At 42.7% G+C, this 13,691-nt stretch overlaps 1 protein-coding gene across 1 annotated transcript in view; it reads right to left on the reverse strand.

Moving 5' to 3' along the window:
- Positions 1–2,918: 2,918 nt before the first annotated feature.
- The window catches only part of FKBP1B (FKBP prolyl isomerase 1B), a 46,474-nt gene continuing 35,701 nt past the window's right edge, over positions 2,919–13,691 (reverse strand). The window contains exons 3-4 of the mRNA XM_030945205.1: positions 6,042–6,154; positions 2,919–3,622 (exon numbers count right to left, since the gene is read on the reverse strand). Of these exons, the coding sequence (XP_030801065.1) occupies positions 3,494–3,622; positions 6,042–6,154 (242 nt within the window). The 3' untranslated portion in view covers positions 2,919–3,493. The remainder of the gene's footprint in view (positions 3,623–6,041; positions 6,155–13,691) is intronic.

The following is a 13,691-nucleotide window of genomic DNA, read 5'->3' on the forward strand; positions in this document are numbered from 1 at the left end:
TGCCGCCTTTCATTAAATATTCCATTTCATAGTTTTTTTTCCAGTGCCTGTTCAGGGCTTTCAGTGTCCCTGCACATGTAAAATGAAATAATAATTTGTACCTGCAAGACAGAGGGAATGGAAATGGAATGCCCAGAGGACTGTTTTGATGAGATCTACTCAAGATTTTGTTTGAAACGTAATATCAAAGAACAGGGAAATGAGTTCAGCTCATGAATGGCAGAGGGGCAGCAAATAAAGCAGATGTTACCAGGCTCGCACTCTGCATCTGTGCTGGTTTTGTGTGTGCTCACTTCCCATTTAATTTTTCAGGAAGTAGGGCATGAAATTAAGACTCGAAGGTCATTTTTTTTCCATTGAAACTGTTTAGAAATTAGTAACAAGAGTATATCTGATTACACAGGCAATGACAGTAAATTTTTTCCATTCTATTATATAGAGGTAATAATTATATGTGCTGTGTTGATCGATGATACAATTAAATAAATTAACGCATTCGCAGTCGAATAAAGAGCTGAAGATTACATTTCCTTGAAGACTTAATTTCCCTAAGTATCACAAAGCACAATTAGTTTTCCTTTCAGATTTTTTCTTTTTAATGAAATTGGCATGAAAAATGTAATAGTCCCTGTTTCCAACCAAGGTCTCTGCAGAGAGGAGGTGATGAGGGAGAGCTTCATCAGCCAGCGGTAATAAGGATTTTACAGAGTGGGTAATGGCTGGTTTGTGCTGGGAGGGCAGGAGGGAAGGGCACAGTGGCAGCTCTGCAGACAGAAGTGATAAGATCAAGTATGATCAGCTCTCAGAGCCCAGCAGGAACATGCTGGGTTTCCTGGTGAGAAACCTGCAGGAGCAGAAGGGCAGAGCCATGCCCTGCCCGTTGCTCAGATGCAGCAGAAGCTCCCAAACAGCAAGGCCAAGAGGGGATGGAGGGAGCATTCCAGGGTCACTCACACAACCCTTGGCATTGCCATTCCCTGTTGGGACCTTCAGGAAGGGGCCCAAAGCAGGTGCAGGTCTCTGGTGAGATCCCACCTGCATCCAACTCTGGGGTCCCAGCACAGGGAGGATGTGGACCTGTTGGAGCAAGTCCAGAGGAGGGACACCAGGATGATCAGAGGGATGGAGCACCTCTCCCATGAGGAAAGGCTGGGAGAATTGGGATTGTTCAGCCTGGGAAAGAGAAGCTTTGGGGTGACCTAACTTTGGCCTTCCAGTACCTGAAGAGAGCTGGCAAGAAAGATGCAGAGACTATTTACAAGGACATGGAGTGACAGGACAAGGGGGAATGGCTTCAAACTAGCAGAAGGCAGGGTTAGATCATAGATTAGGAAAAACATTCTTTACTGTGAGGGGTGGTGAGACACTGTCAAAGGTTCCCCACAGAGACTGGGGTGTTCATCCCTGGGAGTGTTCAAGGCCAGGCTGGACGGGGCTTTGAATGACCTGGTTTAATGTTCCAGCCCATGGCAGGAGGCTGGAACAAATTTATCTTTAAAGTCCCTTCCAACCCAAACCATTCTGTGATTCTATCACACTTTGGGTTTTTTTCATATTTTTTAATAAGCAATTAACTTAAAGTGAGCCATTGATAGGAACAGCTTAGACCAATGTGCTGAATCAAACTCTGTTTGACAAGCACAACAGAGCCTTGACAGATCCAAGTACCAATTTTTAACAGGAAATTAGCATGCCCTAAATAAAAGAACTATTAGTGGAGGTCTAACCCAGCTGCTGCAGTGACCTGAGATTTCCAGCAAGAAAAGGGTTCTGCAAATCCCTTCATTTCTTTATGGAAAGCAGAGAGAGAAAAAGATTTACTCCACTTAGTGTATAAAAATCCATAAGATATGATTTATGGGTTTATTAATTAACAAGCTGAAATAAATGCAGCTCTGTGGGTAAAATGAACACCTGGAGAGAGAAGACCACAAGCCATGGACCCTGGCCACATCACCAGTCTTGCTTCTCTGTGCTCATTCTCTCTCCCAGCTCCAGGATGTGTCACCTGAGGTCATCTCTGTAGCTCTGCTGTCTGACTGCTCATGCTGAGAGTGTTCTCCTTACACAGATACAGAAACAGCACTACTGTTTGAAATATGACCATCAAAACATCTGTTAGTGGAAAATCATGCAAATAGTTTACAGCCAAGTTAAATAAAAGTAACATAATGACCCTGGTTTTCTACAGCAGAGGAAAAATGAGCCTAATGGAAAGAAATCAGACAAGGCAAAGTAACAGCACATAGAAAGCTTTGCTGATCAGGTCCTGCTCTCAAATCCAGGTAAGTAACAGCCAACACATCTTCCTGCCTCAAGAGGAGAAACCAGCATTTCATGAATTCATATAAGCAGCAAATGAAATAAATACTGCTGAGTCTCCAGTGCCAGAGGCCCAGTGCACACAGTCAGTTTGCAGGCTTTGTAAACAGCAGCAGCTGCTACAGCCTAAAAACCCCGCAGTGTTCAGTGGCTGCATCATCCCACAGCTCAGATTTCTTCTGAAAGGTGGATGCACATAATCCTGCTCTTTTCTAGCCTCGCTCAGCTCCAGTAGAAAATATTACACTAGTTTTGCTGTGGTAAAGGCACAGAATTAGACCAGCACTGCATGTCTTTGACAAGTAGCACTTTCCATCTCTTCAGCAGCCAAATTCTGGCCAGAGTTGAGGGGCCATAGAGGCAGGGGAAATGGTGAGTCAGGAAAATTGTCCCAGCACCCCTTACTTGCATGTCCCTGGTACCTCCGGTCCCACAGAGATCTTCCACTGGGCCATCTCTAATAGAAGCAGTGCATGGAGCTACATGTATTTCATATAAGAGAAATAATTAACAAAAAATGGGTTGATTATTGAAGAACTTCTTGTACAGTAAAGAGCATCCCAGTAGACAGAAAAGAAAAACAGGATGAGAAACGGTAAAGTATCAAGATTTTATTGTTTTATATATATACTTATAATTCTTAAATGAGACAGTATTTTTTTAAAACAGCAGCAAGCAGAACGTACAAGTTGAGAAAAGTGGCAGCGCAGGTAACTCTGTTTGGCTAATGCCCGTTCATGTACAAGGCGTACATTGGATTTTTTCCTTTTGAGCACCTTTTGTGGTTATTTTTTCTTGGTTTAAGTGTACAGTAAGGCAGTGGTTTTTTCAATAAGGAATATATATATATATATATATTTATATTTATATATATTTTCAGTCATCACCGTGAATTCTTCGTACATGCAAAGTCAATAAAATGTACAACTCGGAAATGTTACACTGGGAGACATTTTTCCTCAGAGCAAAGCTTCTAATAAAAGGCAAATACAGACACCACAAAGTTATAAAAGAGAAGGAAGGCATAGGAAACCAAGAGTCAGGCGCTACTGACAGGACAGCTTGAGCAGGGAAGGTTGGGATTCCAGTGAAGGTTCCTCCCGCCGCTGGCAAGGCGGGAAGGAACGGATGGTTATTAACAGATGTCTCCAGCCAACTCCCTCGGGAAGGTTCACTCTAACCTGAGAAGCTCCACATCAAAGAGGAGTGTGGCATTGGGAGGTATGACCCCAGGGTGGCCTGTGGCTCCATAGGCCATCTCAGGTGTGCAGGTCAACTTTGCTCTTTGTCCTAAGCTCATCTGTGTTTTGGACATCGGAGAAAGGAAAAGAGAATGCACACAAAAAAACAGGATTAGGAGGAAAACAAAAAAAATCATTACCTGGCAGATATACAGAATCAAGGAGTGTTCATAGAATTGTTTAATTTGGAAAAGACCTTTAAGATTACTGAGTCTGGGGCTTGGAAGGAGAATATCTTTGAGGTCCCTTCCAACCCAAGCCACTCTACAATTCTGAGTGCCAGCAGTTTCACTTCAAGCCACAAAGAGCTCAGACATGGGCATGGGTCTCCTCAATGATCTGCTCTCTCACAGCAGTTATTTAAACTGCCAGAACTAGCCTGGAAGTGACACAAAGTCTTAACACAATGCTTGGTCCATCCTGCCTATACTGGAGCAGGCTGCAGGAGGTCTAAGCTCCTACTTATCCAGGCAAAGAGCCCTTGTCCCTGGATGGGCAGGAATGCTGATTTCCCTCATTCCCGGCTGGCTCTGAAGGGAACTGCTCACTGAGATGTGGAGTTATCTTCTAACTGAGCACTTTGGAACATTTTCAAACTGCTGTTCATGCACCATACACTGGTGATGGAATATTCACTGGCCAAGAAACATTCCCTGATTTGAAGCAGTGATTTTAACTCAGACCTCTCTCCCAAGGTTGGGCACATCACTGGACTACAGATTATGTGATAGCTCTTGTTGAGAATATTTTCAGGCTCTATAAAATATACAAAGCTAGAGAGTCAATTACTTTGGGTAGAAGAAAAATGGGGATATGAACCTTCCCACAATCTAGGAGGACTACTCATGGCATGGGGCTGAGGATGTCCAAGCTGATGGCTTCCCCTGGTCCCCACAGAGATTTTGCATAGGGCTGGCTGTCCAGTGCTTGGATGTGTCCCTGCAAAGCAGGCAGCTGGTAGGTCATGCCTAGGGTTTTAGGGATGAGGCAAACTTGAGCTTTGAGAAGCTGAGCAGAGAAACGCAGACAGACCCTGCTGACAGCTGACAGTCATTACACCATGGTTTGTGAAATCTGTGAGCTAGACACAGGGAACTGCCTTGTTCCAAGAGACTCTGTCCAGCACACTCCCCAAATCCCTCAAACCCTGGGCTGGAAGGAGACAGCCACGAGCTCGACTTGTGTCAGTGATCCACTAGGAGGAGCAGGAGGGCAGCCTGCGGCCACACGGGTCCCTGGCATGGCTCTCGGCCACTAAATTTTCTAAGGGACAAGAGCTGGGGAGTGAGAGCAGTCAAGGAAGGGATTGCTTGATTCACCCAGCACTTGTTGATGCTGCTTTATCTGCACTGGCTTCTGCTTCCTACAGCTCTGCAGTCCTGAGCTCTCTTAGGCCTTTCTGCAAAGCAAATAATAAACAGTGCAACTCAAATCCTTCAGAGGAAGGTGGTATTTTTCACAGTCTAGGATTCCTTTAATGGACTTCTCTGGCTGGAGAGGAGGGAATGCTTCCACTGCTTTCTCCATAGGGCTGGAAAGCCTTGTCTCTTCCACCCCTCTCTGGAAAAGTATGGTTGCATCATTCCTCAGAGGATTTTTTCTCGTTTTGCATTCTTCCCTTCTCTCTATTCAAGCATAAGAACTTGTTCCTGTTAAAGTTGTTCCTGTAAGAGTATTTGAACAGTTGCCTCCTACACTGAGCTCTTGGATCCTGAAATGGGAAGTCAGGAGGACTTTGCACCCGATTTCATTCACTCGTGCTCTTGAGCAGCCTGATCACACTCCTCATGTGTGGGGGGCCCTCACAGCACCGCACAAAGAGCAAGACCTGGCAGTGAATTGCAATTTGGGGCTTTTACTGTGCTGGTACTCAAACTGCAATCAGTGGAGGGCAGTTTTCTTTCTCTCAGCATAGGGCTGGTCAGTGAATGTTTTGTAGCTGGGAGTCTGAAGTTGCAAAAATGTGCCAGTGCAGTTTGGTACCTTATTCAGTCAGGCTCAGAACCTGTAGCTGGGTCACGGATGTCGTCAGAAAGGGCAGCATGGGCTTCTATGGAGTAGCTGAACAGAGGTCACTCCATAAAAAGCTGCCACCTCAACCTTTTAGAGGCCACTGCTGTTTGTGGAGCTGCCCATGGGAGAGGGACAGGGCTTACATGGCACCTGGGGAGGGGACTTCACCTCTCCCCTCCCAAATCCATACCATGAGGAAAGGCTCGTGAGCCTGGGTGGATGGATGGATGGATGGATGGATGGATGGATGGATGATGGATGGATGGATGGATGGATGGATGGATGGATGGATGGATGGATGGAAACTACAGGAAATACTGTGCTCAAATGCACCACACTTTCACAAAAGCACTCCATATCCTTCACTATGATTTCCACTTGGTCTTGTCACCACTGCCCTGCACACTGCTGAGCTCACACACCCTTCAGCCAGCTCTAGGTTCAGCCAGAACAATTTATTAGTACCTGTGTAACACCTTCTTCAAATCCTTTAATGACTTCTTGCCTGCCAATCTTGAACCTGAAAGGCTTGTTTCTGTCTCTGGAGGAATCAAACTTCTTTCCATTCTGTAGCATTCCTGCCAAAACAAGACACATGGTTTCAGTCTGAGATACATCTAAATTTAAGTGCTGGAGGAGAGAGAAAGAGGGAAAAATTAATGTCTTGGTCACATCAGCTGCTCATTTCCATTTTTACTTTAAAGCCTCATTCAAAAGGCAGGAGAGGCAACTGCATATTGTTACCTTTGCCTTCCTGTAATTTAGGCTCTAAAATAGAAATTATCTTTACTGTTCTCAATGCAATAGGTTATGACCCATGTTGCACCAAACATTGCACAGACATACAGAAGAGCTGTCGTTTGCACAGTGGAACTCCCTGCCTAAGTGGATAAAAGCAGGCAAGGAACAAGTGGGAGGCAGCAGAAGAGAGAATCCCAAGGCAGGTGCCTGATCCAGGGCTGCCCCTAATAACGCGTGTTACACAAACAGAGCCATCCCACACCATGTGTGTGAAACCTCTACACAACGTGACTACTGCATCTCTGTCATACAGACAGAACAGAAGAGACTCTGCAGTCACAAATATGAAAGCAGCAGAGACATTTTTATAAATGTTCTACTACTCTTGTTTTTCATGTTTTCATTCAGAGACAGTCACAGCAGACATGACTTGTTCCTTTCCATGGGCACTGCTTCAATCCATGGGTTTTGAACACATGCCCAGATTCCTCAGCAAATGGACAAACCTTCACAGAGCACTACATGATCAGCTATTCTTCTCTTTTCAAACTGTGGCTGATTACAGTACCTTTCAATTTAGAAGTACCTGGTACTTAAAATGCTTTACTCTGGATATTACAAGGTTAGGCTGATATTTATATATTAGAATCAATCTTTTCTTTGTAGTGCTGTAGAGCCAGTGTTGTGGGCATACACCATGACTCTTCTATGCAAGGGGGTGCACAAAGAGAAGTTAATTAATCTGAGAAAGACTTTGGTTGCAAAGAACATTAACAAGTCCAGCTTTGAAAGAAAATGCTGAGAAAAAGGGTCTTTGAGATTCAGTATCAAATATACAGTCTTACTAGCTTCTTTCCATTAAAGCAGTTATATTAACAGAACAGCTTGATGCACAAATTTTATTTTCCAGCAAAAACCATCAATTATTGTCCAATAACAAAGAGGCATATTTTGCTTGCTTAAAAAGTCTGTACTATGAATCAAAGGTAAATATAAAGAGATGTGCCAGAATGAAAAACAGAGACTAAAAAGGTAGGATTCATTTTGCCAACTTTTAGGCTTCTAAGATGTAGCCAGCTACTTCTGAGCTAATTACTCAGAGAAAATAGATAATCAAGTCAGAGAAAAATGCACTTTCAGGGAGCAATTCATCTAACCAAATCTAGGGATGTACATTAGGACACAATGAATCACATCCCAGCAGTGCCTGTTTCTGTGCAATGAATAAAGGACAGTCCAAACAACAGCTCAGACACAGATGTCTCCAAATTCATTCGTAGTTAAATCAGTGGCAATGGAATTCTTGACTTGCAGTTATGAGCACACAGTGTTTGATTATTCCAGTGGGGTTCTCTGTCCAGATATTTTATATCAATATTAAAATCAAATGCCATATTAAGGCACATTAGCCATTAGCCAAGTCCAACATTTGTCCAGATTGGTCTTTCAGACACACCGGTGCATGTGCTCAAGGCTTTAGAAAGAAAACTGTGGAGGAACTTGCCCATAAGGAATGTTTCATAACCATTACCATTAGTGCCTGACATAATCCTTTAGTTTTTCACAGGAAAATAACGAAGTGCTGTGTGTGTGCTCTCATGCAAGTACATAGAATCACAGAACCACAGAATCAGTGAGGTTGGACAAGACCTCTGAGATCACTGAGTCCAACTTTGACTCAATGCAACCTTGTCAAACAGAACATGGCACTGAGTACCACATCCAGGTGACTCCACCACCTCCCTGGGCAGCTCATTCCAATGTCTAATCACCCTTTCTGTGAAACAATTTCTCCTGGCACAGTTTGAGGCCATTTTCTCTTGTTCTGTCTCCTGTTCCCCGGGAGCAGAGCCTGACCCCCACTGGCTGCACCCTCCTGTCAGGGAGTTGTACAGAGTGATGAGCTCCTGCTGAGCCTCCCTTTCACCAGACTGAGCACTCCCAGCTCCCTCAGCCACTCCTCACAGGATTTACCCTCAAGACTCCTCCCCAGCTCCACTGCCCTTCTCTGGACTCACTCCAGCCCCTCAATGTCCTTCCTGAATTGAGGGGCCAGAACTGGACATGGAACTCAAGGAGTGGCCTCATCAATACAGGAGGAAATTCCCATATACTGTGCAATGTATCAGCTCAGGGATAGCCACAAACCACTCCAGGCAGGCTGGGAAGCCACAGCAGCTCCTGAACAAGCTACAGACTAAGATGGATTCATTTATAATATAGAAATTCAGCCTCTACTGAGGGAGGGCGGGCAGGGAGAAGCAGCTCAGGGGGAACTCTCAGGCATATAATATAATCCTTTTTGAAGTATTTGATCTTAAATTTAAGTGACAGTCCTTCCTCAGAGCACTTTTATTTTTAAACACATCATAAAACCTTATGATTCTATGAAATGGAAGGAGACTACTACAGAATTCCAGTATTTAATAGTTTTAATATTAAAACTTAGTATTATCATTACAGCTTGCATGTTCAAAGCAGTATGCAAACATTAATTACTCTTCACATTAGCCCAAGGAGGTAAAGAAGATATTTATTATAAAATAGCCTCAATCTGAAAGTTCAGATCCAGACGCAAAGTTCCACAACACTTTATTATGCATTCATTTCACTTTGTAACTAAATCCTATTAAAACTCTTAGCTTAAAGCTCTGATGGTTTACAAAACACCCCACATCAAACCAGCGACAGAATCAGAATTAAATCTTCAGAGATTCTGACAACAGCTCCTGGACAATGTTTCCCATTTAAAGTAACATTTCCATCTTCCTATAAGTTTGCTAGTTTGATACACCATTTAAAAACTAATTCATTTCACTAGAAAATGCCCAGAGAAGATGTGTTAGGCCTTGTAGAAGAAATCAGGCTTTTCTATATTTACAGCAACATCCTATTTTCAGCAACAACTGAAAATTCATGAGGTTAGGTATTCACAAATGTAACTTCCTCTGCCATCACCTTACTGCTTTTGGAAGAAACTGGACTACAGAGTCAAATGTGTCTGTATTCCCTGAAGCTCTGGCAGGAGGGTCAGTTTTTATGTGAGTGCCCTTTAAATGCACATCCAGTCTGGAAATGAGTCAGAGGCTCCATGCGCCCTGAAGAAGTTCCGATGCGGATTTAGATGTGAACTTTAGATCTTTTTTATCTCTGATTCTGAGAGCTAGAGTTAGCTCTGCAGGCTCCTGGGAGCTAAAACAGCACAATGCTTTATTTTCTCTCTTGCTAATGCACCAATTGATTTTTTTTTGGTGAAAAAATTGATTTAGTTAATATTCTTCAACAAGGATGGATGCCCATCTTCAGCCTACATCTTTATTTATCTAGCTAACAGCAAGGAGAAAAAAACCCCACAATTTGGAACTCAGCAACAACATTGTTTGTTTTGCAAGTCAGAACAATCAATAAGAGTTTTGACTGAGCAAGGACATCTAGATGCCTATAAGGAAGGCTACATGTAAAAAAACCCTTAGGGTTCTGAAAGGGAACAATCATTGTATTAAAATAATTAATTGCACAAACTTGATTATCAGAATGTGGCACAGATTTGAAAACATTCTGATCTACAAGGCATCCTAATTGAAAACCAGGCTTTCAAAATTAAAAGGGTGTAGAAAAGGAGACATTTCAGATCATGGGTCCTACTGAATCTCTGATGTTCAGCTCATTGAAGCTGCAGATTAAAGAGCAGCTGGATCATTTTGTCAAGGAACATGACCACAGATCCATCCAAACTGCCAGGACTACAATGCCATTTGGGCTAAACTGGCAGTGAAAACACAACTTCAGGAGAGGTTCAACACAAGTTATTACTTCTTATTAAAACACAGGTGTGCCTGCAGCTGTGTCTGCGCTGCTTTTTAACACTGCACTACTTTAGCTAAGATCCCATCACTGAAGTCTGTTTCCTAAGGGGAGAGGGCTAATGAAATGAGACTGTCTGCACTTGCCTAATAATGGGAGATTCTTTGAGCCAATTTCAACCCCATTTGGCAGCGGAATAGGGATCATACCAACATTAAGATCCAATGCATGCAATGAAAAAAATCTGTGTAGAAAGAAGAGCCTGTAAGAGTTTCTACCAAGAGAAAGGCTCAGTCTTTGTTATCAGACAAACTCTAATATTGAGGTCAGGAATGGAAAGACTGGAGCACAGACTGTTTCTTTTTCTTTCATCTGAGAACAATTCAGCTGGGAATATAAGCAATCACACAGCACAAATCCATGGAGCCATTCCAGCTGTTAGACACCTAATACACCTATTGTCCCAACAAAATCCTGCCCCAAACCATGGCCCCCAACTGTTATCCACACAAAGGATGGATGGAGAGAGAACACTGGAGGCCATCCACAGACAGACTGTGAAGCTTCTGTGCCTGAACCTGGAAAATGAATGTGTAAATTCTACTGCTAAGGTTATCCACTTCAAAGGTACAAACTGGGTTTCAACCTGGCACCTAGGCTACTCCTTGGTTAATGGAGAAAGAGGGGTATCTGCAAGAATGATTCATCCCACCTAGATTTAGATGTTAGGGCTGAAATAACCTTCTGGAACTATTTATCATTCTCAGCCAACTATCTTAAAAAAGGTAAGGTACCTTAAACCAAATGCTAGACTGCCAGGTTTTTATAGGGCCCTAGAGAGGCTGTATGAACTCAGCCATCCACCCCTAAATGAAACAGGCAAAATTGCACCCCAGGCTTCACTGACTCCAGTGTTTACTGAATCATTTGTCTCTACAGTGTTGATAAATTCTGAGAATCAGAGGATGAAGATCCTAATCCAGGACAAATCTCTTGATTTCACTAGTTGCTCTCTTTTTATCCTGTACAATGGGATTCACTTACCTCACAAGTATAAGGAGATAAACTGAATTAAATAGGTGACTTTCAAAAAACAGCATCATCCATCTAGGAAGTATTCCATTCCTATATTTTTTCAAACAGTAATTACCTACATATGCTTGAAGACAGCTACTTCCTGAGCACTTTTTGGCAGCAGAAAGAGGGGCAGATATTCAGCAGTTTCTAGGACACTATCCCATTTCATTTTATGTAGACCAGAGGCTCTTGAGGACAGGGACTATATTCTGATGCCACTCAATGCCATCACCTTTCCAATTATGCCCTGTAATCAACTTGTGCTGTTAGGAACATAATCTTTCAGTTTGGTTCCTAGGACTTTCTGAGGAGTTAATGTTGCTGTGGGTTAAGAATTTTTTATCTCAAGTGTCTCTTTTTTCCCTCATAAAATATATTGTTTCTATGCCAAAATATATCCATATTCTGTCAGGAGAATATCACAGGATAGGCTGGAAATTCTGATCTTCCCCCCATTTACAACAAGCAACTATTACTAATATCCAGTTTTAGCCTGGAAAATATATTATCAGAATGGTTCTAGTAACTGCACAAAAGTCCTTGTGTCAACATTGATGCCTTCCCAATGTACAGAGGAAGGCACAGTTCAGCACAATCCCTGAAGTTGTGGTGGGAGAAACACATCCATAAAGTCACAAATCACATCCCAGGTTGATCCACACCAGCAGAACTCCACTGTGGTGTTACTTGCATTTTACATTAAAATAGATCAGTTGTCTTCAGGATTAAATTCTGAAATACTGGCAAAGCATTCCCTGCATTCAGTGGTGTTCCCACCTTAGCTTGTGGCTGAGTCTCAAGCTAACACACCTGAAAAAAGTGTGGTTCCCTCAGGAACAAAACCAATTCCCCTATGTCTTGGTGTTAAATGCAGAGATCTGAGCAGTTTTCTAGGCAAATACTGTCAGTGCCTTGTGTTTCTTCTTCCCAGGACCTAACTGAGCTCTCCAACACATTCCATCAGAATCCAGATGTGCATCACTCAGACATCTCACACTTCTTCCATCCTAATGTCATTATTATCTCAAAATTCAACTCACTGTTTTCCACATTTCTGTTGTAACAACAGCTGCCACTAACTTGGCCCTGAGCCTGCTCCTGCCACAACACAGTGAGCAGCACACACCTCTGATTCCCTTGCTTGGACTTCCAATGCAAACTCTTTTGGACAAATTTGTTGTCTCATTAATTTTTACTGATGGCTATTGTAATGGAAACAAAGAGTGTTGAATGTGAGCTGGAAGATGCTTTTGCTCTCTTCACTGTGTTGGAATAGGGGCCACCTCACTGTGTCCTGTCTGGGGACTTTGGCAACTGAACTGCAAAGGAAGCTTCACTTTTCCAGGGAGGCTCAACAATAGAGGTTTAGTACCACTGCAAACACTCAGTTTTATCCTGCTAACATTTTCTCTGCTTAATATGAACAAAGTCTTATGTGGAAAAAAGGATTTACTGTCTTGGACTGCATTTTCCTGACAGTTTGCAGCCACTTAAGAAAAAATTATTAATACTTTAAGGGAATTTTCAGTCTAGAGGGATAATAGTTGAAAAAAAGGGGGAAGGGGATAAGCACAACTCTGCAGCATATCAGCCCTTTACCACAATGATTTCATTTTGTCTAGAAAGGCAAGGACTTGAATGTGCCATTTGTTGCCATGACAAACCGACTCAAAGTGGAGAAGTGGGAAACAGATAGCAGTGGTGGTGGGCACTTCCCAGCTCCTGCTACTGCAGCACACTTCAGTAATGCTTCATCTTTTGAACACAGGCAGCCTTGCTACTTCATTTTCTTCCTGTATTAGATACTCATATATCTTTAATGTGGAGTAAGAGCAGCACAATCAATTATTTATTATGCAGCTGACAGCGTGCAATGAAGACACAACAGACAACTCCTCAATAATGCATCACCGTGGGCTACAAATCACTGCTGCACAACCACAAGGCAAAATGAAAGAACCTTGCACTTAGCTCAACTTCACAGCCAGGAAAATTACCTGCAATTGTCCAGTTCACTCTGCTGAAAGGCGTTATTCTGTCCTAGTGGCTTTAGGGATTTGCATACTTTTAAAAGAAGGAAAAGTAGATTTACCTTCAAGGGAGATTTGGGGCTCAGTAAGCATATTCTACATAAGCTGTAAAGAGAAAACAATTCCTCTGGTATCCCATCACCTTAAGAAAGTAATTTTATTTTAGAGTTTGAGTCTGTTACTGTTACAAAGTTCAGCTGTAAAATATACATGTACTGCAGCACAAGGCAAATTTCATTTGAATAAGCATGGCAGAATCAGGTCAGTGTGGGAATGCTACTGAGGGGGACGATAAATGTCTAAAGCAGCATTTTAGACAGAATATATTAATAGAGAAATACTTTGGATCTCTTGTTTCTCTATCCCCAAACACCATGTCCTGTTACACACGGTCTGCAGGGAGAGGAAATGTTCCTCACTGGTCTGGGTCTGTCTATCCCTATCCTCTGGTAGCAGCCCAGAA

This window comes from Camarhynchus parvulus, chromosome 3, assembly GCF_901933205.1.
Source record: "Camarhynchus parvulus chromosome 3, STF_HiC, whole genome shotgun sequence".
Lineage (NCBI taxonomy): Eukaryota > Metazoa > Chordata > Aves > Passeriformes > Thraupidae > Camarhynchus > Camarhynchus parvulus.